Source organism: Molossus molossus, unplaced genomic scaffold, assembly GCF_014108415.1.
Source record: "Molossus molossus isolate mMolMol1 unplaced genomic scaffold, mMolMol1.p scaffold_m16_p_12, whole genome shotgun sequence".
NCBI classification, from domain to species: Eukaryota; Metazoa; Chordata; class Mammalia; order Chiroptera; family Molossidae; genus Molossus; species Molossus molossus.
The window spans coordinates 93,764,903-93,789,928 of NW_023425347.1; the positions used below are offsets into that span (position 1 = coordinate 93,764,903).

The 25,026-nt window shown below is 55.4% G+C and overlaps 1 protein-coding gene across 1 annotated transcript; it reads left to right on the top strand.

The window, feature by feature from the left end:
* Nucleotides 1-2,590: 2,590 nt before the first annotated feature.
* On the top strand, nucleotides 2,591-23,790 carry RCC2 (regulator of chromosome condensation 2). The gene is made up of 13 exons (XM_036255969.1): nucleotides 2,591-2,780; nucleotides 3,831-4,116; nucleotides 9,392-9,485; nucleotides 12,102-12,245; nucleotides 14,738-14,869; nucleotides 15,165-15,253; nucleotides 16,359-16,473; nucleotides 18,379-18,545; nucleotides 19,549-19,729; nucleotides 20,001-20,106; nucleotides 20,909-20,981; nucleotides 22,819-22,896; nucleotides 23,591-23,790. Exons 2-13 carry the CDS (start codon nucleotides 3,838-3,840, stop codon nucleotides 23,693-23,695), a joined length of 1,563 nt encoding a protein of 520 aa, XP_036111862.1. The 5' UTR covers nucleotides 2,591-2,780; nucleotides 3,831-3,837; the 3' UTR covers nucleotides 23,696-23,790.
* Nucleotides 23,791-25,026: the final 1,236 nt, after the last annotated feature.

The window sequence follows — 25,026 nt, forward strand, 5'->3', positions numbered from 1 at the left end:
TAAGAAGAGGCTTTCAAAGGGTGCTTCCACTCCCTGTCTCGACCTTTCTGAACATCTCATTTCCCAAGTTCTTTTCCATAAGTGCTCTTGGCTTCCTGAACACCCAGACTTTTGACTTTGATCAAAAATACCTTAGATTTGGACCTCATAGTTTCTGTCTTCCTTTAGACATTTGTTGCATCCTCAATCTTGCTTCTTGCTAATACATTCATCAAGGAATGAATGAATTGCAAAGATCCTAGAACTCTATCCACCCTCAGGAAGTTGCCTAAAGAAGGAACTGTGTACAGAATGGCTAAGAAAAAAAAGGAACCAGGTAAAAATCTTTGGTAGGAGACCAGGTGATATTGAGATCATAAAATAGGAGGGAGACCCCTCCCAGTAGGTGCCAAGATCTTCTAGCAAAAAATCAATCTTTAATGTGGCTTACTAGGCTCTCCATGAGTTAGCCCTTGCCTGCTTCTTAAGTTCTAGCCATATGGCTCTTCTCATCCAGCCCCAAAGGACACTTTTCCTCCCAAGAGGCATGTCTCTCAAGATCCCTGGATCTCAGTGTCTATGTGTATGGCTCCCTCCAGCTGTCCTGAAATAGTCTTCCCACCCTTGTTCATCTGGTGTATTTGTTTGTTTATTTGTTTGTTTAGAGAGAGAGAAGGGAAAGGGAGCGGGGGAGAGAAACATTGATTGGTTGCCTCCCATAAGGGCTCAGAGTGGGGATCAAACCCAAAACCTAGGCATGTGCCCTGACAAGGGATCAAACCCACAACCTTTTGGTGTACAGGAGGATGCTCCAACCAACAGAGCCACCTGGCCAGGGCTGGTGAGTTTTATCCATCCTGTAAGTCAGCTGAACTTCCCTGACCCCAGAATAGGATGAATTCCCTTGCCATGATGGTCTTAGGTAGGTATCATTTTGCAATGCTTATGTGTGTAGGGGGGGGGGGGGGCTTTCCTTGACCCTCATAGAGTCTCCAGCTAGGTCTGAAAATAATACTGGCAATGACAGATTAACAGGAGAAAAGGATATACTTTCATTTTACTTTTTAATGTTTTATTGATTTTTTTTAGAGAGGAAGGGATAGAAACATGGATGTGAGAGAGATACATCTATTAGCTGCCTCCTGCACCCCCCTATTGGGGATGGAGCCCACAACCCTGGCATGTGCCCTGACCCAGAATCCAACCTGTCAGTCCATGGGACAATGCTCAATTCACTGAGCCATACCGGTTGGGCAGGATATACATTTATTTTAACATAAGTGTTATGTGACAGAGGAGCCTTTTTAAAAAAATACTTTTATTTATTTATTTATATTTATTTATTTTCCTTTATTGATTTTAGAGAGAGAGGAAATGGGAGGGAGAAAGAAATAGAAACATCAATGAGAGAGAACATGGACTGGCCACCTCCTGCATGCCCCCCACTGGGGACTGGGCCCACAACCTGGGCATGTGCCCTGACTGGGAATCAAACCGGCGACCTCCTGGTGCACGGGGTCAATGCTCAACCACTGAGCCACACCAGCTGGACGACAGAGGAACCTTCATTAGAAATGAAGACCTAAAGAAGCAGACCTGTTTGTTTTTCTGCTGAAGAGTGGACAGCCATGGAGGACTATGGTAGGTTAAGGAGGAGGAGAAAGTGTCTAGATGAGAGAAACTATCAAGGTATGTTTATTAGGATTCTTCCTGGTGTCCCTTGGTCTCCAGAGCAGGGCACCTCTCCCCTGAGGGGTTTTATGGCCTATTTTGGAGAAGGGCTGAGGGTGGGAGTAGGGAGTCAGAGTGACCTTCCTGCTTCCGCCATGTTCTCAAAACTCATTTAGCTTAAAATATTCAATATGCCACGGTGTCACATTTTGGGGTAGCCTGTCCTGCACCCCACACACGTGTATTTACTTGTTTAAGTGTGCCTACCGTTCCCGTTAGACCTTGCTTTCCACTAGGGCAGAAATCTTGCACCTAGCAACATGTGTCTTGCATGTACCAGGGGCTCACTAAACATTTCTCAAAAGATAAAAATTTCCATCAAGACTAGCTTTCAGTACATCCTTGGCCTCCAAGTCAATTACTAATTACTTAGCAAACTTTTATGTAACTACCATCTAACATCACCTTACCATATACTGGGGACACATCCATAGGCAAGATGAAAACATACAGCTTCTCTCTGTACGGGAGAAAATTATTCAAATTGTATTCGTGCTTCATTCCAATCACTCAATTAGGGCACGTCCCTGTTGGCGGAGGCGTGAGCAAAGTATTTTCCAGCGAGTGTCCTCAGGTGACCTGTCTAGACATGCCCGGGAAAAACAGTCTAACATTCTCCAAAAACCCAAAGAAATCTCTGACTTTCAGGACGCTCAGCGTAGAAGGCCCAAGGCGTGCTGCGCGGCCTGTGAAACGTGCAGGACCCGGCAGTGAAGCCTGGCGGCGTGGCGCCCGGCGCAGGTTCGGGTGGGCCGAGCTGTCCCGCGGGTGCGGGTGCAGGCCGGGCCGCCGCGGGGTCCGCCGGCCGGCAGGGGGCGCGCGCGCGCGCGCCGGACCCCGTGCCGCCCGCCCCGCCGCGCGCTCGCTTGCCACCCCGGCAGCACAAGTGTTTCTGTTTTGTGTTGTAGCATTTGTTCTGGAAGCCTGTATTTACATTTTAAGTATATCTGGTGAGTGGGTTGGAGCCCTTGTCTGGGCCGGGGCGAGGAAGATAGGGGGGAAAGCCCTCGGGTTCGTCTTTTAGTTGCTCTTCTTCCTTTTTCTCTCCGGATTCTCATCACTCCAACCAGGTAGGGGCTGGAAATCAAAATCAACAATGATCAGTTTGCGGGATCTGGGAAAGTTTTTTTTCCTTTTTCTTTCTTTCTTTTTTTTTTTTAAAGGAGAAAAGGTAAAAAAAAAAAATCTTGAAGAAGGGGGGTTGGGGGACTGAATGAATAAAAAGGGGAAGGAAGGCGGATCCACGTGGTTTAATCCGAGACAGACAGAGATCCCATTGTTCAAAATCAATTAAAAAAAAAAAAAAAAAGGCAGACAGGGCCAAAGCGCAGGGACGCCTAGGGAAAGTAGCTGCGGAGCAGGGCACTTTGTAGCCGGGATCCGAGGGATCGGCCCGGCCGCACCTTCGGGAAAGGACCAGGAGAGTTGGGCACCATTAAAGTTTTTATTTTTCGTGTCTGTGCGAGCAGGTGTTTGGGGTTGGGAGCCTGCTTTATTCACCCCCTCCCTCGTTGGGGACAGCCCACCCAGTGGGATTCGGAAAATTAGAGCCTGAGGTCGGAACCCCCAGGCCGGGGCGGAATTGGGGAGTCGGGCGGGGGGAAAGGCGTAGAGAATTGCGTTTCATTGAGCGGGCTTGGGGAGGGGGTCGCGAAGACAAAAGCAGCAGGTGGGGTTGTCCGGGAGGGGGAAGCCCCTTCGCCACCGGAGGTGCCAAAACAGGATGTTTGAAGTGTCCTGAAACCCTTCTTTAATTAGAACGTAGGGAGAAGGAGGCTTCTTTTTCTTTCCCTTTACTTTTTGGGGGGGACCAGGCTGCAATTGTGATGCGATGTAGGTAAACCTAACTTGAGGATGGGTCAGGGTCTCCATTTTTTTTCTTTCTCTAACTGGATTGCGGTCGGGGACCCTGGCACCCGTGTGGGATTCCCCGGAGGAGGCGCGCCGGGCCCGGGAGGGGCGCGATTTCCTCCCGGCTCACCCCCTCTCCGCCCACCCCGCGGCCGCCACTTTGGGGAGGGCAGGGGAGGAAGTGGAGGCCGGTGGCTCCGCTCCGCTCCCCTCCCCCCGCGCAGTTTATAACCCGTCCATTGTGCGCCGCTGCCCCGTGTCTCCTCCAGCGCGACCATGCCCAGGAAGAAGGCGGCGGCGGCCTGGGAGGAGCCGAGCTCGGGCAACGGCACGGCTCGCGCCGGGCCCAGGAAGCGCGGCGGCCCGGCCGGCAGGAAGCGCGAGCGGCCCGAGCGCTGCAGCAGCAGCAGCGGCGGCGGCAGCAGCGGCGACGAGGACGGCCTGGAGCTCGACGGGGCACCTGGTGGGGGCAAGCGCGCGGCGCGGCCGGCGGCGACCAAAGCGGGCGGCGCGGCGGTGGTCATCACCGAGCCCGAGCACACCAAGGAGCGCGTCGTGAGTGTGGGGCCGGAGGGCAGGGGGTTGAGGCCCGCAGCGCGCCACTGCGCGCGTCCTGGCCCGGGCCGGCGGGGGCGGCACAGGCCGCGGGCTGAATCATCATCGCCGCCGCCGCCGCGGCGTAACAAAAGGTTCGGGTGGGCGCGGGCCAGAGGCGGGCGCGGTCGGCGGCCTATCCGACCCCGCGCCGCCCGCCCGCGCGGCGGTTGATCCTTGGGGCGCGCGCCCCGAGCCCCCCAGCGGGGGAGGGGCGTCCGGAGCCCGCGCCCGCCCGCGCGAGGGGGTCATGGCCCCGCCCCCGGCGCCGCTCGAGCTTACTGCCTCCGCCTCCCCTCCCCCCTCCCGCCCCGGGAAGGGAGACTTTTGCAAGTTGTCTTGGGCCGGAGCAGGGGATGCGCGCGCGGGGCGTGACTCCCTGTGCCCTCGGCCGTCCCCGGCCTCCTGCGGTCGCCGGTCCGCCCGGGCGCCGCGGGGCAAGGGGTCTCCGGCGCGCTGCGGGGAGCGGCGGTTTGCGCCGAGGCTTTGAGGTTCCCGCCGCCTCGGCTCCGGCGCCCCGGGGGGGCGGGGCCTGGTGGCCGCCGCGCATGCCCCTTACAGCCCTGCACTGTCTCTCGCGCTTCGGGAGACGGGGGTGGCCGGCGCTGGGGCGGGATGCGAGGGCGCATGCTCGGGCGAGTCCTCCCCCTGGAGGTCGGGAAGCCCCCGGCTGAGAGGTGTTTGGGCTTTGTTCGTCGCTTGGGGTCCGAAGGCGCGGGTGCTCCCCCCATCCTTGCAAGAAGCCTCTCGCGTGTGGGCTTCAATTTGCTCATTAGAGTTGGGCTTTAAAATCGTAAGATCGTGACCATCTCAACTTACATACCTGGAAAACCCTGCAGAGCCAGAGCTTTTAGCCTGGGCTCTGCGATCCTCAAAACCTACAAGTTTAGTGTGAGATGAATGTTCAGGAGGTCAGAGCTTTCCCCAGGGCCTCGGCTAATCCCAAGAGAATAAGAACTTCCACTTAGGATCGCGGATCTGACATCTGGAGAGGTCCCGTGCTTTCCCCAAGGGGCGTGTAAGGGTTAACAGCATCAGCGTGCTTTCTCCTCCGGAGGACCACTGGCAGTGCTCAAATGGTTAGAAATATCCGTTTCATAGGTGAGAAAAGTGGGGCACAGAATTTAAGGGTCCGGCCCAAGATCACATGCCGCTGGGTTGCCACATGGCCCCAGGTGTTTTCTGACGTCATTCTCCGCCCCTGCACATTGTTCCTGTGAAAATGCTTGGTGACTGCCCTCCCGACTCAAAGGGTCGGCACCTTGAATGGTGGAGTGTGAAGTGAAGGGGAGCCCACGTCACTAAAATGTCTTGTGTACTGTGGGGGCCAGTGCCAGGGAAATGGCCACGGTCTTGAGAAACTGAACACAGGAACTGTTTTCCTTTGACCAGTCTAGTCCTCGCTGAGAGGCTGCAGGCATTTGCCCTTCGGTCACTTGGGAGGAGAGAACTGTAAAGAAAGGGCAGGTGGGCTCTTGTGCTGTGTTCTCTCTCTCCCCTGAGCTGACAGTCAACCTATTAGAGCAGTGAGTTCTGCTGTCGGGAAGTAGGATTCGTACCCGATGCGGGGATTCACCCAGGAAGATAGATAGTCACGGAGAGAGACTGAATGGACTCCAGGCTCCCCACCAGCCTGTGCACAGCTGCCTGTCTGATGGGAATGGCGCTGTGATTAGTCTGACTGGGAGACACAGCTGTCCATTGCAGTGTAAGGTTGTTTTACATTTACATCTCATCTCTTTTACGTTCCTGAGAGATACATAACATATGTACATATCCATATGTATGTATCCCTTCTCCTCCTCCCTTCAAAAGCAAAGGGTCTGTTAAGCCGTTTCCTTTGCACTGGTCAGCACACCATCCTAGGCTCAGGAGACTCAACAAATGCTTTTTTTATGCCTCATGGAAAGTGCATACCCCAAGTTGTAAGTTTTTGTTAGCATCCGTTGAGTTTTGTCCGGGGTCAAGGGCAGGCCTGTGCTGCCCCATTGCCCTCCCACCGGTCTGGGTCAGCACTGCCCTGCTCCTGCGTGGGCCTTCTGCCTAGGATCCCTGGCCCCAGGTCCCTGGACTGCAGTGGAAATGCAAGGTCTCTGCCTGTTAAGCTGTCCTGGGGATCCTGTCTGCTGCCACAGGCTGACAGCAGTCCCTCGCTTGTCTCAGAAAGAGGCTTTTACTGAGAATTTTGCCAGCTTCGACACTCTTCAGGGCTGCCTGAAGGTTTATGTGAGAGCAGCTGCCAGGAATTTGTCTGAAATTGAGTTGCCTTCGGTTAACTAGAAGCTGCAGGCATTGGGCTTGTGGAAGAGGAACCCCAGATACTTGCATGGTTGAGGAGCAAAGCTGCCTTAAGTAAAGGGTGTGCATTTTTATAAAACGTTCTTATTTCAGTCTGGGTAAATGGTCTCTCCAAGGTCCTTGGGTTTCTATGTAGTTATGTCAGATGAGCATGTTATGAAGGTCTGGGGCTGATGCAGCCTGAATTCCCAATGAACCTCATAACCCTGTATAAAGCAAGCAGCCCGGGCTCAATCCTAGAAAACAAATGAGTATCACAAGCTGTCCAGGCCTTTGTCGTGTTTCCAGTGTTGGGTCGCTGAGGTTTTGTGGACCCTGAGACAAATCTCCCATCTGAAAAGACCAAATAAATACAACTGGAGAGCGAGCTTAAGCCCGAGTCGAAAGCCCATTAGGGAATTGTTGCTGGCATTGCTCTGAACAGTCTTCCCTCCACCAAGAGCAGCAGTCTTCTAAATGGACACATGTTAAAGGTTGACTCTCGGTCTCGTAAACATGCTCCTTGCACTTAGGCAATAATTCAGAACTTGCTTTGGACCAGAAACCCATTTTGTTGATTGAAGTAGCGTAGTGCATTTTCCTGCCAGGCCATTTGTCTGCCCAGCCTGCGTGGCCTGCGTTGTCGGGAGGCAGCAGGGTGAAGTGAAATCCATTCGTCCTGTTGGTGAGACTTTTTCCAGCTCCTCTCACCTTTAGACACGTGCACTTTTGCAGATAGTGACTTCATCCAAAAAAGAATCTCTTGGCCCAACAGTGAAGCTGGATATTCCACTCTGGAGGGTTTCATAGCCCTGACCTCCATCCCTGGAGGGTCTCTCCCTCCCGGGGCCCATGCAGTTCTCTGACAAAGGGACAAGGGCTGTGATTAAAGTTTTTTTTTTTTTAATCTTATAGAAGATAGAGGGAAGCATTAAATTATAGAGAAATAAAGGTAAGTAGTCAACAGCAAACAGTTGTATAGGTAACAGCACTGAAAGAGTCCTCTCCTTCCACCTGACACGTGAGGAACTAAGGCCCATGACATCAAAACCCGAAAAAGCCAGCACTTAACGCCCGTCCTAGGACTCAGACCACCGTCACCGCGTAGGCTCGATTCGCCAAGGTTTTTTAGAAATGCCCTGTGTCAGAAAGGTTGGATTTTTGTGTAAATGCTTAACTGGCTTGACGGGACCAGTGTCCGCAACCTCTTGACCGCTGATGCAGGTGCTGGCATCTCCAGGTCACGGAGAGTCCGCCCCTGCCCAGGGCGCTGGCAGCAAGTTCGGGCAGTGGTGAAGCTGCTGGTCCTGCGGTGGCCGCCGCGCTGGGCACTTGCTGCAGGGACTGCACCTTGGTGTCGGATGGTCAACGGTGCGTGCTGCACGTGGCACCCGGGACCCCTCCGCCCGTCTGGGGGTGGAGACCGCTGGGCCGAGGTGCCCTCGTTCCAGAGCCCCTTTCCCCTGTCCTCCGCCCTGGCAGCTCTTCCCACGGTGCCTTAGTTCCTTCCTGTGTCTGCCGCCCTCCACCCCGACCTGACGAGTAGTGGAGAGGAGTCTGACGTGCGGAGACCCAGGGCTGCTCCTTCCGTGGGGAACCTGACAGAACCCACTGGCTGCCATTCATTCACCTGCAGTAGACCTGTAGAATGTTCCAGCCGGGCCCGCCAGTGAACAAAGAAGGGGAGAGATAGATAACCAGAGGAAACTGGGCTCCCAGTCAAGTAATTTGAGTCTGGGTTCTGCAGGGATGGACTACCCTCCGATTCAGGCCGTTCTCTAAATTATTTAAGTGCAGCCAAGTCATTCTTCATCCCTGGCTGTCCGTCCCCCTTTGCATGCTGACTGCCAGAGGTGTCCCGTAGGCGGGCCGGCTTCCAGCCACAGAAACCAGGCCAAGCGGGCGAGTTTGACGGCACCTGTACTGTGGGGTGCCTGCGATGGCAGGTTTGGGTCACACAGAGGTCCCTAAGGGATGGAATCGTTGCCGCTGAGGACGTGTTCATCTTACAAATGACGTGCTGTGTTGCCACATCCCACCAGGGCAGTCACCACGTAGAGGTCACACTGACTGGCTGCAGAGCCCTCGGCCTGTTTCTCTCGAGGCCTTCCAAGAACAGTCTGGCGCAAGGGAAGCTCCCTTCCTTCTGTCTGCTGGGGGAGGGTGCACAGGAGCAGAGGGACGGAGGTCGCTGCTTCCCTTGCCTGGTGGGACTGGGTGGAGAGCGAACCTTTGACAACAGTCTATTTTTAAAAGTGTGTTGGGGCATTTCAGAAGTAAAGCAAAGTGCTGAAAATATGACGAGTGCCACCCAGAATTGGACAGTGGCTTAAAAGGTGGCACATCCTCTCAGACAGCCTGGGAGCGTGTTGTGAGGAGGAGGATTGAATCACAGCCTTCCCTCGTGCGGCCTGGCCCTGGGTGGTCCCTCGTTCACTCGCACTGGCCCCTGGTGATGGGCCAGCTGTGAGGATGAGCGTGTCGGGGCCACCGGGTCGGGTCCCCTGAGCACAGTGCTGTGGTGTCTCCCCCACGGAGGGGCTTCTGGGACAGTGGGCAGCACGGAGGAATGATGGGGAGTTACTGGCTCGAAGACCACAGAGATGGCTCCTAGGGCTGAAGTCCGTGTAGGGAACCTCACACTTGTGAGAAAATGCAGACTTGGCCCCAAGGACAGCTGGGTGGCATGGACCTCTTGCAGAATGGAGGAGACGGATGTCATTGGGCTTTTTCAGTGTTTCGCAAAAGATAGTTTAAAGAGATCAAAGGATAAAAATGAGCCCGGGCATCACCGGGCAGGGTTGGGATTAGCCGACGAGGTGGTGCGCACCTCGGGCCTCCCTCCGCTGGGCCAGAGTGTCGAGAGCGTATTATTTTTGTTTCCTGCTGCTGTTGGACGGACTTAGAAAGCTAGAAGCAGCTTGCCAGTTAATTCTTTTCCCTCTCTCTGTGTCTGCAGAAACTTGAAGGGTCTAAGTGCAAAGGGCAGCTTTTGATTTTTGGGGCAACCAACTGGGACTTGATTGGTCGAAAAGAAGTGCCTAAGCAACAAGGTAGGAGAAACAGTTCTAAAATACATGGAGCTGCTATTTCTTGCATGTTTCCTGTGTGATGGGTGTTCGGTTTAATTTGGTTACCATCCACCAGGGAGGTATTCTCTTTATTTACAAGAATGTTCAGAGACGCCAAGTAACTGTCCTGAGGCCACACAGCCACTCTAGGGATGGAGCTGGATTTCAACCCTTGTCTTGTATGAGCCTCTCACCTCACAATCCTGCTTAAAAAACAACAACAACAATTCCCTGAAGATTAAACAGAAAAAGATGAATAGTAGCCTCAAATAAACATGGACACCTTTTTCCCCAGTTCCCTTCTCATGTCACTTATTTTTATTTTACAAAAAGCTGGTACTGTGGGATGTCAAAATGCCCTAGACATTTGTCACATGTAAACTGTTAGACATTTTGGAAGAGTCCACATTTTGTAAGCTCCCAGATTGTCGCAGGGGCTGGTTTGACAGTGAGGTGCAGCCTGGAGTGGGGGGCAAAGAAGTCCCCAGAGGCTCCCAGAAAATCGTCTTTCCTCAGGAGAATGCAGGCCCGTCCCAGAGAAGCGAAGCTGGCGCAGCGCCACGTTTTATGGCTTCTTGATTTCATTTGGAGAGAGTCCCAACCTGCTTTCCAGCAGGGCCCAGTGAGCAAATATTTGCACCCGGACACTCCCTGGTGCCTCGGGCTGTGGGGATCATCCTATTCCGTGAAAACTGGAGTCTCCGCGCTTGCTCGGGGTCCAGCTGATTTAAAAGTGGGTCCTGCTGCGGGCAGTGCCCAGACTTGGGCCCACATGCCCCAGCTGTTGGCGTCACCAGGAAACCCCTCCCGGGGTGTGATGACCTCATCCTGCCAGCCCCGAGCATGCGTGGCATCTTTTCTCCAAGCTGCTCCCGCTGAGTGGCCCACTCAGCACAGCACTCGGCCCAGGGGGAGGCCTCCAGTGGGAGCCGTGGCCCAGCCGGGTTGTCGCCTGCTGGGTAGGAGGCTCGAGGTGGGGAGGCCGCCTTGTGGGTTACAAACTATCCCCAAGCTCTCGAAGGCATTTTGCCCTCTTTGGGCCCGTTTAAGAGACCTTTTTGTTTTCTCATTCCCAGCTTTGCTTTTGTTTTTTTTTTCTCTCTAAAGGGAGTTTATACTATTTAAAGATATTACAGAGTTTGGGGGTTTTTTTTGGTACATGCCCCTAGCGGGAACTGAACCCGGGACTCTCTGATCCACAGGCCGATCGATGCTGCAGCCGCTGAGCCAAACCGGCCAGGGCATGTTAGAGTATGTTCTAATATCTTTCAGCCCACCAAGGTGAAGCACATCACATTGACATTGGTTTTGGTACCACGCTTCCATTGGTTCTGCCCTCGTAATAAACCGACCTTGGGTTTCTCTTCGAGTTTTACTGTAACCCATGAAGGCCGTCATTTTTTTGATTTGCCCTTTCCCCAGGAAGTGGCTTTTCTTTCCACCTTTGGTAGGTCCTGCGCCCAGCCTGCCCTCCTGCCTGCCCCGCCCCTTGTCTGTAAATGAGAAGTCTCGGGTGGCGCCCTCTGCTGGTGGGGCGCAGGCAGGGTGGGGCTTGACACTGAATAATTGTGCAGAGACTTCCAGGGAGCCAGGAATTGATGGAGAGGCCAGCCCTTCGATCAGTCCCCATGCCCACATCAGCTGACACAGTCTGTTTGGCAGTGGCTAGCATTTCGTAATAGTCACCAGAGGCCTAGAGACGCGGTCACATTTCTGTCCTCGAGAGTCCCAAATAGAAAATATTCAGCCAAAAATTGGCCATGCCCCATCCACTAATAGGGCGAAGTGGGACTTTGAAGGAGGTAGCTATTTCTTCTTCCCTCCCACGCGCCCGTTGACATTCCTGAGTGCGTGCTTGTGCCGGGCTCGGGGAGGGCCTGGTGGCCAGTGCGGAGTGGGAGGGCAGCTGAGCTCAGCAGGGCAAGAGCTGTGACAGGATTCACCGGCACTGGTGTCCAGCAGTGACCGGTTGAAAGGAGGTGTGACGGGAGGCTTCGCAGAGGGTGGGGAGGGCTCTCCGGGGAAGTGAAGGCATGGGCAGAAGCCCCAGGAGTCGTGGCCTGGCCAGCACAGGGGGACCCCTGAGAAAGGAGCAAACCAGTGGCGGGAGGTGGCGGGCAGATGTGTCGCTGGGGCTCTTTGCACAGGGCCTGATAGGAGGCAGGTGGTTCCTCAGAGGATAGTGATGCTCAGAGTCCATCCAAAGGAGCCTCCTGGCTGCAGACAGCGGCCAGGAAGGTGAGGGAGACGACGCCAGGTTCACTGCCAGGCTTCCTGCCCCCCCCCCCCCCGCCCGGGCTGCAGCAGGGCAAGCACCCAGCCATTTGGCCACTTGCAGGTAGTGGTTTCCGTGGGCCTGAGGTCCCCATGGGGCAGGGTCGCAGATGGAGGTGGGATGGCGGTGTCCTCATGGCCACTGACCAGATCTGCCCCAGCCCAGGGGCAGTTTGTTGAAGGTGCTAGCTTCCCAGGCGGCTCTCCGAGGGCCCCTGCAGTTGTGCCACGGAGAGTGGACCCTGGGTGACTCGTGACGTTTTTGGGGGTGCTCTTCACCTGCATGTCACTACAGGCGTCAGATTTGCCTTCTTCTCTTTGCAGCTGCCTACCGCAATCTGGGCCAGAATTTGTGGGGGCCCCACAGATATGGGTGCCTGTCAGGGGTCCGGGTGCGGACGGTGGTTTCAGGGTCGTGCGCTGCCCACAGCCTCCTCATCACCACGGAAGGGAAGCTGTGGAGCTGGGGTAAGTAGGAGCCGGGCTGCGTGCTGGGGTGACTCATGCAGCCAGCCCCCCACAGGGCTGACTTCCTCCTTTGCCTCCTCTGACAGCACAGCTCGGATATTTGCAGAGCCCCCATTTCCTCTTCCTGATTCCCAACTAGTCCGTCTGTACCCTGCAAACACATCACCTCCCTCCACTTTTCTGCCTTTATTTTAGATCTGTGCGCAGCCCCTACTTCTTGGAATCCTTTTTAAGCGACCTTTCCATGAATATTCTGATTGAATCTGGGTCCTTCTGATACCAGGGTGCCTAGAACTGAATTGCTATTTCAGGCCTGCTGTTTCCCCAATAGACAGTCCCCCCTCTTGTTTTGCAGCACAGTGACGTAAGACGCCTGTTCTTGCCACTTTAAATGCCACCAGCTTTTATAACGGCCACATCATGACGTCAGGCCCGCGTCTTGTCTTCTCTGCCGTCCTGTTCCCCTTTCTGGGGGTCACACAGGTCTGCAGGTGCTGCAGCTCATTGCCTCTCTGTCCATTTCGTACTCTACTTCCCCAGACGGTTTGCTTTTCCCAACCTGACTGGCTTTCCCTGCTGCGGACAGCCTGGCCCGGGTACCTGGGAGGGCTCCCTGCCTGCAGCCCCGCCCCGCGTGCCTGCAGAGGGCTGCGTGCTCAGGGCCATGGCTCCTCCCAGGTCCGGGAGGTATTGACTGAGGCTCCGTTGATCCCCCCGCCCTCCTGGGGGTTCCTGGACTCTCCCTCCACCCTGTGTGCTGGCATTTGTCCCCGCCCTTTGTTTCTGGTCCTTTGGCTAGCTTTTCGTCCATATGACTGCGTTTTTATTTTGGTCTGTTTGAACCATTTTTTGCAATTTCATGAGCTGCTGTACCAAAGTTCAAATAGATTAACATCTGTTCTCCCTGCACTCTGCTAATTTTGTCATTCAGTGGGAAAAAAAAAGCTAACAAGCGTGTCTGGCCCAAATTCATCCTTTATGGTCTCTTGACGACATGCTGACATTGCCTTGGTTCGGTTGCCTCCCGGTTGGCAGAGGTGTGTCCCGCCCCCTCACCCTCCCGCCTCCGTTCCAGCCCCAGCGCAGGATCTGTCAGTCCCCACCTTTAAATGTCTGACTCCTGATCTCGACTGAATCTCACTTACATGGTGCTTCTAAAAATGTCCCCTCTGCTGACCCTGTGGGCGGGGAAGGATTCCGTGGACTGGCTGTCTAACCTGCCCTGGGGCAGAGCTGTCCCCATGAGCAGACGGTGCTGCAGGCGATGATGACGTGCCATGGGGATGTCACGAGGCCACTTCAGGGCTCGAGCATGAGTGCTGCACCGCACATCCCGAGGCCTGCACTGCGGCCAGCAGGCCCTGTTCGCCGCACCCTGGGGCTCCCCTAGAGGCTGGTGTCTGCCTCCTGCCAGGGGGCTGAGATCAGCCCGTGTCCAGACATGCTTTTCCTCGGGTAACCGGAGGCCGCTCACTGGCTCCGAAAGCCCTCTCCAGGACGACGGGTACTCGTATTTGTGGCTCTGCTCTGGTCGTTTCCTATGACCTAAGGGTCAAGTTCATTGTTGAGGAAGACTCTGAGGCTCTGAACCACCTTCCCCAAACTGCCCGGACTTTTGGGCCGTGTAGAACCATCCCACTTCTCTCAAATTGTTGAGTAGCAAGCTAGGTTTTCCCGTCGAGTTGTTTTGGTTGGGAGCTGTTGTAGCCTGCATTGAAAACGGGAAGGGTTAGGGGCGTCCGGGCTCCTGGCCCACACAACTCGCCATGTCTGCTTTGCAGCTGAAGGGCTTTGCCAGAGGGCCTGTGCATTGCGGACGACTCGGCGGCCCAGGTCACCTCCTTGGGCCTCCCTGCCACCTGGCCCCTAGCCAGCGCAGCTCCAGAGGGCTTGTGTTCAGAGTGGGTCTGGCCTGTGTCCATTGCTAGGGGTGATTCACGTGGGTGGGGGTCCTGTAGGGCCGTCCCTAGGAGGTGGGGTTGGCACTCTTCGGTGAGCTTCGTTTATAGGGCAGATAAAAGGAAGAGAAATGACAGGCAGAAACCAAATGGGCCACAGAAGATGCCCAGAGCACTAAAGTAATTAAACTCTTGCAAGGCAGGTGTCGAAATGGTTGTTTGCAGTGCAGGGAATGAGGGAATTGTCTGGCAGGCACCGTGAGAAGTGAGAACTGAGTTTCCATGAGCCCTTTTGCTTGCGTGACATCAGGCCAAACGGAAGTGCTCGCGATGGGTCCTTCCTGCCGCCCCAGCAAAGAGGGTCAGAGAAACTGACAGAGGCCGCTGGTGGCTGTGGTGGAGACGTCCCTGGGGACCCTGGGCAGGCCGGCCATCCACTGAGAAACCGGTGCTTCCTTTCTCCTCGGCTGTCGCACTGCGGGGGGCACCTTCTGGGGGACCAGATTTGCCCCGGTTTGAGGGTCCCCACTTGCCCTGGGAAGCTGTTCTGGCCACCCTTTCTTCTTCCCACTTCATCTCGCTCCCGATCTGCAGGGCGGAATGAGAAGGGGCAGCTGGGACATGGCGACACCAAGAGAGTTGAAGCCCCCAGACTCATCGAGGGTCTCAGCCACGAAGTGATTGTGTCAGCGGCCTGTGGGCGGAACCACACCCTGGCCTTGACCGGTAAGGAGGGCTGGTTTCTGCCTCAGGTGGTCTTCAGGTGGTGGGGTAGAGTCGTCCGCGGGTGCTTCCAAAGGGTGGGGAGGTCGAGGCTTCAAGGAGGCGGAGGCCCAGGCAGAGCCCCGGGTGTTCCTGCCGGGAAGCGGTTGTGCCCGGAGCCAGCAGGCCCCCACCTTTGGAATAAAGACCATCTCGCTTCAGTCCTGGCAAAGGAGCAGTTCTTATTGGGAGCCTCTGGTCCAAATCCCGATCAGAACCCGCAGCATTACTTTCCCTTCTGCATGTCCTTTCTTTCCAGAAACGGGCTCCGTGTTTGCGTTTGGAGAGAACAAGATGGGGCAGCTGGGCCTGGGCAACCAGACGGACGCCGTCCCGAGCCCCGCACAGGTACCGTGCTCTCCCCACCCCGATGGCCTCTGTTCGTGTCGGGTGAGCGCCTGGATGGCTCTTGATCCTCGTGCAGAGGCTACATGCTGTCGTCTTCAAAACAGGTCGTAATGAATGTCCACAGTCGGAAAAGACCTTGAAAACAGTTTCTTTCTGAGTGAAGTGATTTGTTAGAGGCCTTGTTTTAAGCCCGTCCTGTCCCAAAGAAAGAAGAAATGTTAGGTGGACGCGATCAGTTTATCTGCCAGTAGTCGCTGGCCAGGTGCTCAGCACACAAACAGGAGTTAGAGGGGTGGGGATTGTACCTAGGAAATGCACTGATACCAGGCAGCAGAATGCTAGCAAGTGTTCGATGAGTGGGTTTAATAATGGACTCAGATTTATTTCTTGGTCTTAAAAAGAAACAAAAACCAGGACTGGTCTGTGTTTGGAAGGATTTCTGGAGCGTTCCCGCCTTAGCCCTGTGCTCTGCGGCAGGACATGAGATTCTAGAGAAGCAGGGAGGGCGGACGGGGCACGGGGCCCCCCCACCCCCAGCTCCACGGCTGAGTCCCGCTCCTTGTCGAGGGCTTTCCCAGGCTCAGCCGTGCGCACGAATTCGGGGTCTTTGCTGTCTTCTAACTTCTAATTTTGAACCAGTTTGTTTATTGCTCACACCTTCAGTTAATACCATTGGTCGAGTGTCTACAGAGGGAAGGGGAATGTGCATAGTTCATTTGCTGGTTGGCAGGGACACTCACAAGAGATTTGAGGGTGCATGTTGGTGAGTTTCCATTTTCTTTTGCCCTCATGCTCACGCTGGTCAGTTGAATTTCGTGGTCACTGGGCACCAGGATGTGCAAGGCTCAGTGTTGGCTGTTTTGAGGGTTCAAGTGACAAAGACCTGGGACACGGTTTACCTATCCTTGAACCTACTCTAGTGTGGAAAGGTAGGGGTCACGAGGGCCTTTCTTTATATTCTAAGCTTTTGCCTTCAGAATTGTGGAGTCCATTAAATTTCTTCCGTAGCCTAGTAATTGTTTCAGTACCAACCAGAGAGGCAGAGACTTCTTATTAATCAACCTTAAAAAAAAAAGCCTGAAAGTCTGCTGTCTTTTCTTTTCAGATAATGTACAACGGCCAGCCAATCACCAAGATGGCCTGTGGGGCTGAATTCAGTATGATAATGGATTGCAAAGGAAACCTCTATTCCTTTGGGTGTCCTGAATATGGTCAGCTGGGTATGAAAGTGTATTTTTTCAAAGCTCTGTAATCTAACTGTATATTTAGAACCGAAGTCAGTGTGAGGCTGCACACGTGTTAGAAATGTGGGTAATTGATCGCGAATAATAGCCCTGGTCCATTAAGTGGGTCTCGTGCTCGGGGGAACAGCGTGGCGTAACTCACGGGGCCGTGCGGGGTGGTAGTGACTTGCCTTAAAGAAAAAGTCAGGCTCCAGTCTGACAAGAGCCTTTCTTCTGGTTTGGGAGTTCATTTATATATGCAAGAATTTCAAAGTGGAGAAAGGGATCAAACCACCTCCATTCAGTTTCCTATTGAAAGATTGGCTTTTATTGAAAATGGAAATAATGCCAGATTACGGTTGTTCTGGAAACCCTCTCCTGGGCCAGCATTTCCAGTAGGCACCCGGGGAGCCACATGTTTGGGGGGAAAGCCACGTGTAAAAGTGACTGGCATCCCTTCCCCTTTTCATCCCTGAGCAGCATGTACTCATCCGAAAACATGTACTTATATCTCGTTGAATAGAAAAGAAAAACTCAGCAGTTCGCAGCACTTCTCAATAAGTGGAAAAGGTCTCCATCCTGATCTCACAAGGTCTCCATTTTCTTTCCTATCTGACACCAGTGTCTCCCCCTCCTGGCCCCTTCCCACCGCCTCGGCCCTTCCGAGGAGGCGGCGGGGCGTGGGCGCCCTCTGCTGGTTCCCTGCTGCGTGCCACTCCAGCTCCCTGGCCCCCGGATCTGGGTTGCTGGGGCTCGGCGTCATTAAAAGCAGACAGATGGAAGGCTGTATAAATAGAAGGAGGAGCATCTTGCTGGCCTTAGACTTTAGGGAACAGTGACTTTGTGAAACTAAATATACCTCAAGTCAGAAACAAATAAGAAAGAACAGCCCCTTACGCACATTCAGTGCTGGTTTCCAGGGAGTTGCCAGAGACTGTCGGAGAGACCGTTTCCATAGCCACAGGCCCTCATGCTGTCCCCAGCCCCGAGCAAAACACCAGCATTCCCGTCTACTTCCCGGCGCGGCTCCCCTGCTGCTGGTGGCTGCCCCAGATCTGCGCACACGCGGCTGTGGGAGCAGTTTGATTTTCCTTCGGGGAGAATGAAGTATGTTGGTGATGAAAGTGGTAGCACTTAGTTACTGAGCACCAGTCGCCATCTGAGTACCTATGCAGAATCTCATCTGGGTAGTTTAGACTCATTTAAAGGTATCGAGGCGTCGGCGTGGTTTATATCTGTGGAATTCATTATTCGTTACCTGCCAGCTTGCAAACCTGTTTTCAGTCTTGTGCAAATCCAGAGAGGTCTTGTGGGATTGGAACGTGAATGTGACCTGGGAGAAGGGCAGCCAGCGCCCCCGCCCGAGCCCGCGCTCCCTCCCCCATCGCATTAGGCCAGACAAGGCAAAGACGAGAACATGCCAGTGCACTATTTTACCAACCACAATACATTTAGGTTACTAGTAATGCATAAGAACGCATGTCTGGGCTCGTGTTGAACTTTTCTGTCCATTCTCGGCCTTGTCCAGGGGCTCTTTGAAGGCCCCAAGTCAGGCACAGACCATTCCTTTAGACCAGTAGCTTCCAACTTTGCAGCCATGGTATGAAGTACATTCTACATTGCCACCCAGTCTGAGTGTAGGAACACACACACACACAAATAACGTCCTTACTGTAGACAGCATCCTTTGGTGTTTTTCTCAATTCATTAAAAAAATTTACTGAATAACTGGTTTCCACCCACAACGTTGATTTCATGGCCACTAACGGGGCCATGTCTCAGATTGGAGAATGCTGCCTTAGTTGGCAAAGGTGCCCTCTTGAGACCCTAGCTGGCCAGGTTGGGGCAGGTGCTCGGCCTGCTGCTGGGGCTGCTGCTGACCCCTGGCTCTGGTCGCTGCAGGACACAACTCGGATGGGAAATTCATCGCCCGGGCGCAGCGGATAGAGTACGACTGTGAGCTGGTGCCCCGGCGAGTGGCCATCTTCATCGAGAAGACGAAAGACGGGCAGATCCTGCCCGTCCCCAACGTGGTTGTCCGAGATGTGGCCTGTGGCGCGAACCACACGGTGAGTCCTGAGTGTTTGACTTGCTGCTTCTGCCCGAGTCTCCCTCCGCGAGGAGGTGTGTTCTCCCTGCCCGGCCCCTGACGTGGCCGCTTTTTCCTGCCTCAGAGACATGGCTGAGCGCTCAGGCGTGTTGGGTCGGGGTCACAGTGTGTTCCTGCTGTGCTTTTGTCTAGCAGAGCAGCATGGGTGGATAGACAGGTCCTGTACTAGAGATGTTGAGTGGTTTTTTATAAATAGTTTTTAAGTATCCAAGTGGTTTTCTTAAGGTCACTGTAGGCAGATGACAGTATACGTCGTATTTAAATACCTCTTTATGTCAGCGGCCTCCTTGCAGCCCTTCTGCTGAGAGTCCCTTTGAGTCCCACCTGGTTTCTCTTGAAAGAGCCGCGGGCCTGGGAGTCCGGAGACCACGCTGGTGGCAGCCGACTGGCTGGGTGGCCCGGGCGCAGCTCCTGCCCCGGAGTCATCCTCTCCGTCTGGTGCTTGACAAGGCGAATCCGGTCGCATGAAGTCTGAAACAGTCCAGTCAGAAGTCAAGTCAGATCTTGCTTAGGCCTCTTCCATCAGATTGTTCTGCTAGGGGGTAGTTCACATGATTCAAACATTAAACATGGAAGGTACTATGAAGAAGATAGGTTTTAGGTTGAGATGGCCGAGCCCCTGCAGGGCAGGCGGAGGCGGCCTGTGTGCCGGGCGGGAGTCTGCAGGCGAGGGGCAGGCGTCTCGGGCCTCGCTGGTCAGGAAACGGGCGCGTCGGCCTGCTCTGGACACAGCCCTCTTCTGATGAGGGGACAGAAAGACTGAGTCATCGAGGAGACCTATCCCCAGCAGGGCAAACCACATGGTCCTTGAGTCGCTGCTCCTCCCCACACGTGGGCTCTGGCGGGACAGCATCTCTCCAGTGTTCCGGCTCCTTTGCCGTTGGCTGCTTCCCCAGAACAGGGACGAGGACCCGCTGACCCCCGCTGGCGGGCCCGTCCCCACCGGGTGTTCTCTCCTGCAGCTGGTCCTAGACTCCCAGAAGCGCGTCTTCTCCTGGGGCTTCGGTGGCTACGGCCGGCTGGGCCACGCCGAGCAGAAGGATGAGATGGTGCCCCGCCTGGTGAAGCTGTTCGACTTGCCTGGGCGCGGGGCGTCCCAGATCTACGCCGGCTACACCTGCTCCTTCGCCGTCAGTGAAGTGGGTGAGTCACTTCCCCATTGGCCACAGGAGAAGGTGCCCGGAGGTTCCCCTCCCGGCAGTAAGAGCCGAAGCCATTGTCCTGTTCCAAGCCCGGGAGCCCGGGTGGCATTGGTGTCCTCCCAGGGTTCTGTCAATGCAGCACCTTTGTCACAGGTGCTCTGCACCTTGTATGCTGCCCTGTCCTGTCGCCTTTCTCACTGATTAGTCGCTGAAGGTGAGAATTCAGCTCTTGAGATGTCTGCTCACAGTGGGGCCGTGTTTGTCTTCTCCAGGTGGTCTGTTTTTCTGGGGGGCCACCAACACGTCCCGTGAGTCCACAATGTATCCGAAGGCCGTGCAGGACCTTTGTGGCTGGAGAATCCGGAGCCTGGCTTGTGGGTATGTAGCAGTGTCTCCTGGTGAGCAGGACTGGCCCCGGGCTTGTTGGACACACCAGGAAATGCCTCGTCCCTGGACTGTGCGGCTGTCCTGATATTGGGGCACCGATGCCCTGAATCCCGAGTCCAGGAGGCCGGGGCCTGTGTGGTCCAGGGGGTGGCAGGTCCGGAGTAGGTGGCCCGTTTCACTGCCCTCAGGAAAGTCGTTGTGAAGGTTTTGCTTGTTCTTCGGAGGTTTGGTGTGCTCTGCTCATAGTTCAGGTTCAAAAGTGTGTGTATTTGGGAATACGGTGGGTTTTTAGTGTCCCTAACGCACTGGTAAGAAAAAACTAAGGTCTGATTTTCACATTATTTTGAGGAGCCTTGTCGAGCTGTCCAGGTCTTGGTGAGGGGTTTATGGCAAGTGGTGCACAGGGTGTCGAGTGAACACTCGTGGGGCGTGGCTTGGATCTGTCAGAATCTCTGCCCCCCCCAATAACAGTGTGGTTCCACCCCATTGGAACGCGCTTCCCACTTCATCCTGATTTGGTGTCCTTTTCCCAGTGTTCGCTCAGAAGTGACTCCCGCACCCCCTAGAGCCGGGGTGGCAGCGTCCTGTGTGAGGCTCTGCAGTCGGGGGCCGTGAGGGCCCGAGAACCCTGCTAGCCCCTGGGAAGTCAGCACGGAGCTTTAAAGGGACGTACACGATCTTACAGCTCATAAGCCGGACCTCGTTCCTGAGCAGGAGCCTGCAGTAGCTCTGCTGGCCGGGTCTGGCGCGGGGCTCGGGCTGCGGCCTTGGTGACCGCCTGTGCTGTTTGCAGGAAGAGCAGCATCATCGTGGCCGCGGACGAGAGCACGATCAGCTGGGGCCCGTCGCCGACCTTCGGGGAGCTGGTGAGCTGGCCCCGGGTGGGCTCCTGGGCACGTAGAAGGTGGGACACGTCTCTCCTCCTGCAGTCAGGGCTGCGATAGCCTCCAGTCTTTGCGTACATCAGCTTTAAAGACCAGTCTGTGCCCGTCAAATACAGCTGACCCTTGAACAGCACAGCTGGGCTGCACAGGTCGTGGACCGCACAGGTCAGGGTGACCCCCCAGGGCGGGGGTCCACGTATGCAGAGGGCCGGCTGCCGTGGGAAAGTCCCCTCTGTCCCGCTGGAGCGTGGAAGCAGGAAGAATCGGACCTTGTTTCCCTTGCATTTTGATCCATGGTGCACAAGGTGACAGGAAGAGCGGTGGGTGCCCTTCTTGTCCCTCTCCAGGAGGGTCGGGCCGAGGGACAGTGTCCTTTACACTGTGGTGAGCAGCACTGACTCCTCTGCTCTTCCCCTGGGTCCTCGGAGCCTGTTTAGCTCCATAAGCAGCCTTGCTCTGTCACAGAGCCACGGGCCATCGGGCCAGCCCCTTAGGTCAGCTGGGGACATTTCTTCTTTCTTTTTCCTAAATAAGTTTAATTCTGTATTCCTTGCTTTCCCTCCCGCCCCCACCTAATTTTTTTTCTTTATTAATTTTGAGAGAGAAAGGAAGGAAGAGGGAGAGGGAGAGAGAAAAACATCGATGAGAGAGAACATCGACTGGCTGCTTCCTGCCTGCCCCCCACTGGGGATCGGGCCCACAACCTGGGCATGCGCCCTGCCCGGGAATCAAACCAGCAGCCTCTTAGTACATGGGTCGACGCTCAAGCACTGAGCCATGTGGGCTGGGCTGTCTGTGTTCCCAGCTTTTTAGCTCATTTACTTGAGTGATCAGAACCATGCTCAGTCTCTCAGACTTGGCCTTCCCAGCCAAATGCCCCTGCTCTCGGGCTCCGATGCTCGGGGGCCTTGCCTTCCTGTGTCCTCCTCGAGAACAGCTCGCTGTGGCCCGCCCTGAAGGCTGCCTGTTCTGCCTGGGATTTGATCCTCAGCCCGGCTCTCGTAGTTCCTGCCGGGAACACCGTCTGTCTCTCTCCCTCCCGTCTCCCTCCTGTTGCCAGCGGGAGCTGATGGGGTGATGGAGACAACAGAAGGACTTGCTCTCTTCAGCTGTCTCCAGGGCCACTGGGCTACAGGCCTTTTCCTGGATGCTGTGCACCCACTTTTAGTCTGGCTTCTGAGGGGTTCGCATGTGGAACTCTGGCCCAGTTTTGATGGACTGTTCTTCAATAAGGGGCCTGAGACAGAATCTGAAACTAGAGGGGAAGGAGAGGGACTTGGGGGCCGCCTCTCCCGGTGAGAAGATGGCAGATGAGCAGCCACTCCCTGTAGGGAAGGCACAAGGCGGGGCCTGGGGCAGGCGGAGCTGGGGAGGGGTCAGTCCTTCCTCGCCTGCCCTGTGTCTCACTGTCAGCTGAGCGCCCAGGTCTGCCCGCATCATCATCCACCTCTGCACGTGACCCCCACCCCACTGCCTCCCCCAACAGTCCTGGACCAGCTCTTCGTCCCTGGTGGGGCGGCAGTGTCATTACTAGCAATGGATGGTGGCTATTTGGTCTCCAGCCCTCAAGGTGGGCAGGTAGAGGGACACCATCCCTGGGCGCATGATGGTGTCTCACCAGTGAGACTCCCCAAAAGTTACCTGTTACCACATAAATCCCCAGAGACGTTCCAGTTCTTACTGTCTTTCTGCCTCAAGAACTAGTCGGTTGTTGGGTGAAGACTCCCGGCTCGGCCTGGCTCTCATGTCCCAGAGCAGCGGGGTTAGTGGGCTGCGCCAGTGAGCCCAGTCCTGTGAGCATCTCCTGTTCCTTTGCCAGGGCTACGGGGACCACAAGCCCAAGTCTTCCACAGCAGCCCAGGAGGTGAAGACGCTGGACGGCATTTTCACAGAGCAGGTGAGCGGGGACTCAGCCCTGTGAGAAGCTAAGGGCGCTGGTAGCCCAGGAACGTGCCGGTTCCCATCTTCCTGTCCGCATCTCTGGTCTGTGTCCAGGCGTTCTGAGGGGCGACAGCTGTCAGCACAGGCCCTGGCCAGGCTCCGGGGCCTTCTTGCCCTGAGCGACACTGGCCCCGGTCCAGCCACCAAGTGGATTTGCTCCAAGGCGAATCCGTTCTCAGGCTGGCCTTGTAGCTGCGCCCGAGACTGCACACCCGCCGGCTGGGGGCCGATGGTGGGGTGAGGCCCTTCTCTGCTGTCAGGTGTGCCAGGCTGCCAGCCCTGTTTGCAGAGACGCAGATGGCGTGTGCACCCTCACACACGACAGGGCTGTGGTCCAGAGAGGCGGCCAGAGCAGGGAGCGGGGGCCCGCGTGTCCGCCAGTCCCTGCTTGGTGGGCCTCCCTCCAGTTCCTCCCGCCGCCTGGCGCGCGTCCATTGGCAGGGTGCTGGTGGCGGGTCACATTGGACCAGTGGCCTTTAGTAAAGGGATTTTATGCACTTGCCAGGCGTCCTCCCATTTTTCTTCGTATTGACCCAGTTTGCTCACCCAGCTGGCTGTCCCGTTGTCTGCCGTGTGTCTGTCTGCCCCAGACTCACGCCTGCCTGTGTGCCAGTGCGCCCTTGCACACCCAGCGCCAATTTGTCCCCCAGGTTGCCATGGGCTACTCGCACTCCTTGGTGATAGCGAGAGACGAAAGCGAGACCGAGAAGGAGAAGATCAAGAAACTGCCCGAGTATAACCCCCGCACCCTCTGACCGTCCCGAGTCTCGCTCCTCCCCTCGCGGCAGCTGTCATTTCCACGAGCACTGGGACCGGAAGTCAGACGAGGAATTGAACAAGCAGAAGTTGACCGAAGGTGCATTTTTGTTAGACTCCCTGAGGTTCCGTTTTATAAGTGATTCAACGTCAACTACCTTTTCTGTATGCTTTCCAAAGTGTTTTTTTCTCTCTTAATGTTTAATTAAAGTATTTGCTCATAGTTGACTTACACCATTCCTACAAGAGGCAGAAACTTTGAGCAATTCAGTTTTTTTTTTTTTTAAGTTTTTCTCCCCCCACCCCCCAAATATACTTCTGAAAACTCCTTTGCAGTTGTAATTAGCATTGTGATCTGAGTGGGTGCTGCCTGGGACTGGAGTCGCCATTTACTCAGAACAAAATGTCCCTTAGGGGAACTGGCAGCATTTTGGCAAAGAGGGTCCCTGGTGGCCCATCTCTGTCCAGACTCATGCCCACGGCTTTGGAAGCATCTGGGTCACTTCCTTCCGCTTTTTCTTGTAGACCAGCTGGGTCGGCCTTGGTTCTGTTCCCCCCTTGGCTGCTTGTAAGCCCCACCGCCTTTTGGCTGCAACGTTAATAGAATCTGCCATCTCCCCCCAGGTGGGGGCTCTGGGTGTGTGTTTAGCCATTTGTACCTACTTGACCTGTAAGTGAAGTCCAAGGGGAAATCAGGTGACCGTGGAGCGGGGCTCGGGGTGGGCATCGTGTCTGGTTCCAGACCAGCTTCCAGGTTCCTCGGAGGAGCCAGGCCGCCTGGCCAGCACTCGCCGCGAGAGATCGATCAGCCAGCAGTTCAAGTGCATTCCGGAGTCCTCGCGGAGAGAGACCAGCCCTGTGTGCCGTCCGTCGCGCCTTTGTGCTTGCCCCCCCCCCCCAATTCGGCTGGAGACTCGGGTTCCAGTTCTGCTCACCCCGCTCTCTAGTCACATTTGCTTGGCTGTGGTACCAAATAGATGGGGTTATGAAGAAGTCCCTTCCCCGCATGTCCGCGCAGAGACTGTGACTGCCACCCGGCTGCCCGCCAAGTGCCCTCTGCCCGAGCTCGTCCCCAGCGCTGCGCTCCTGAGTTACAAGGTGCCTTTCTCTCACCTGGACCCAAGAGAGGTGACAGCTCTGGCTGGGCTCTTGGTTTCGAGAGGGTCTGGACTGGTTTGGGTGCTTTAAAATAGGTTTTTTAGTTCAGTGGTGCTTCTGGGGGAGATGGGGATAGAACCAGTGTGAGGCTTGGGTGGATGGGAAAGTTAAATATTGGGTCTTTTTTAATTTTTTGCTTTGCTGTTGTTACCACTTGTCATTGTCTTGATGT

What these genes read in the sequence shown, in the direction of transcription:
- RCC2 (XM_036255969.1), top strand. Translation starts at nt 3,838, where the DNA reads ATGCCCAGGAAGAAGGCGGCGGCGGCCTGGGAGGAGCCGAGCTCGGGC. An exon ending in CCTGTGGCGCGAACCACACG is followed by an intron (nt 18,546 to 19,548) that starts GTGAGTCCTGAG and finishes TCTCTCCTGCAG; the next exon opens with CTGGTCCTAGACTCCCAGAA. An exon ending in CTTCGCCGTCAGTGAAGTGG is followed by an intron (nt 19,730 to 20,000) that starts GTGAGTCACTTC and finishes TGTCTTCTCCAG; the next exon opens with GTGGTCTGTTTTTCTGGGGG.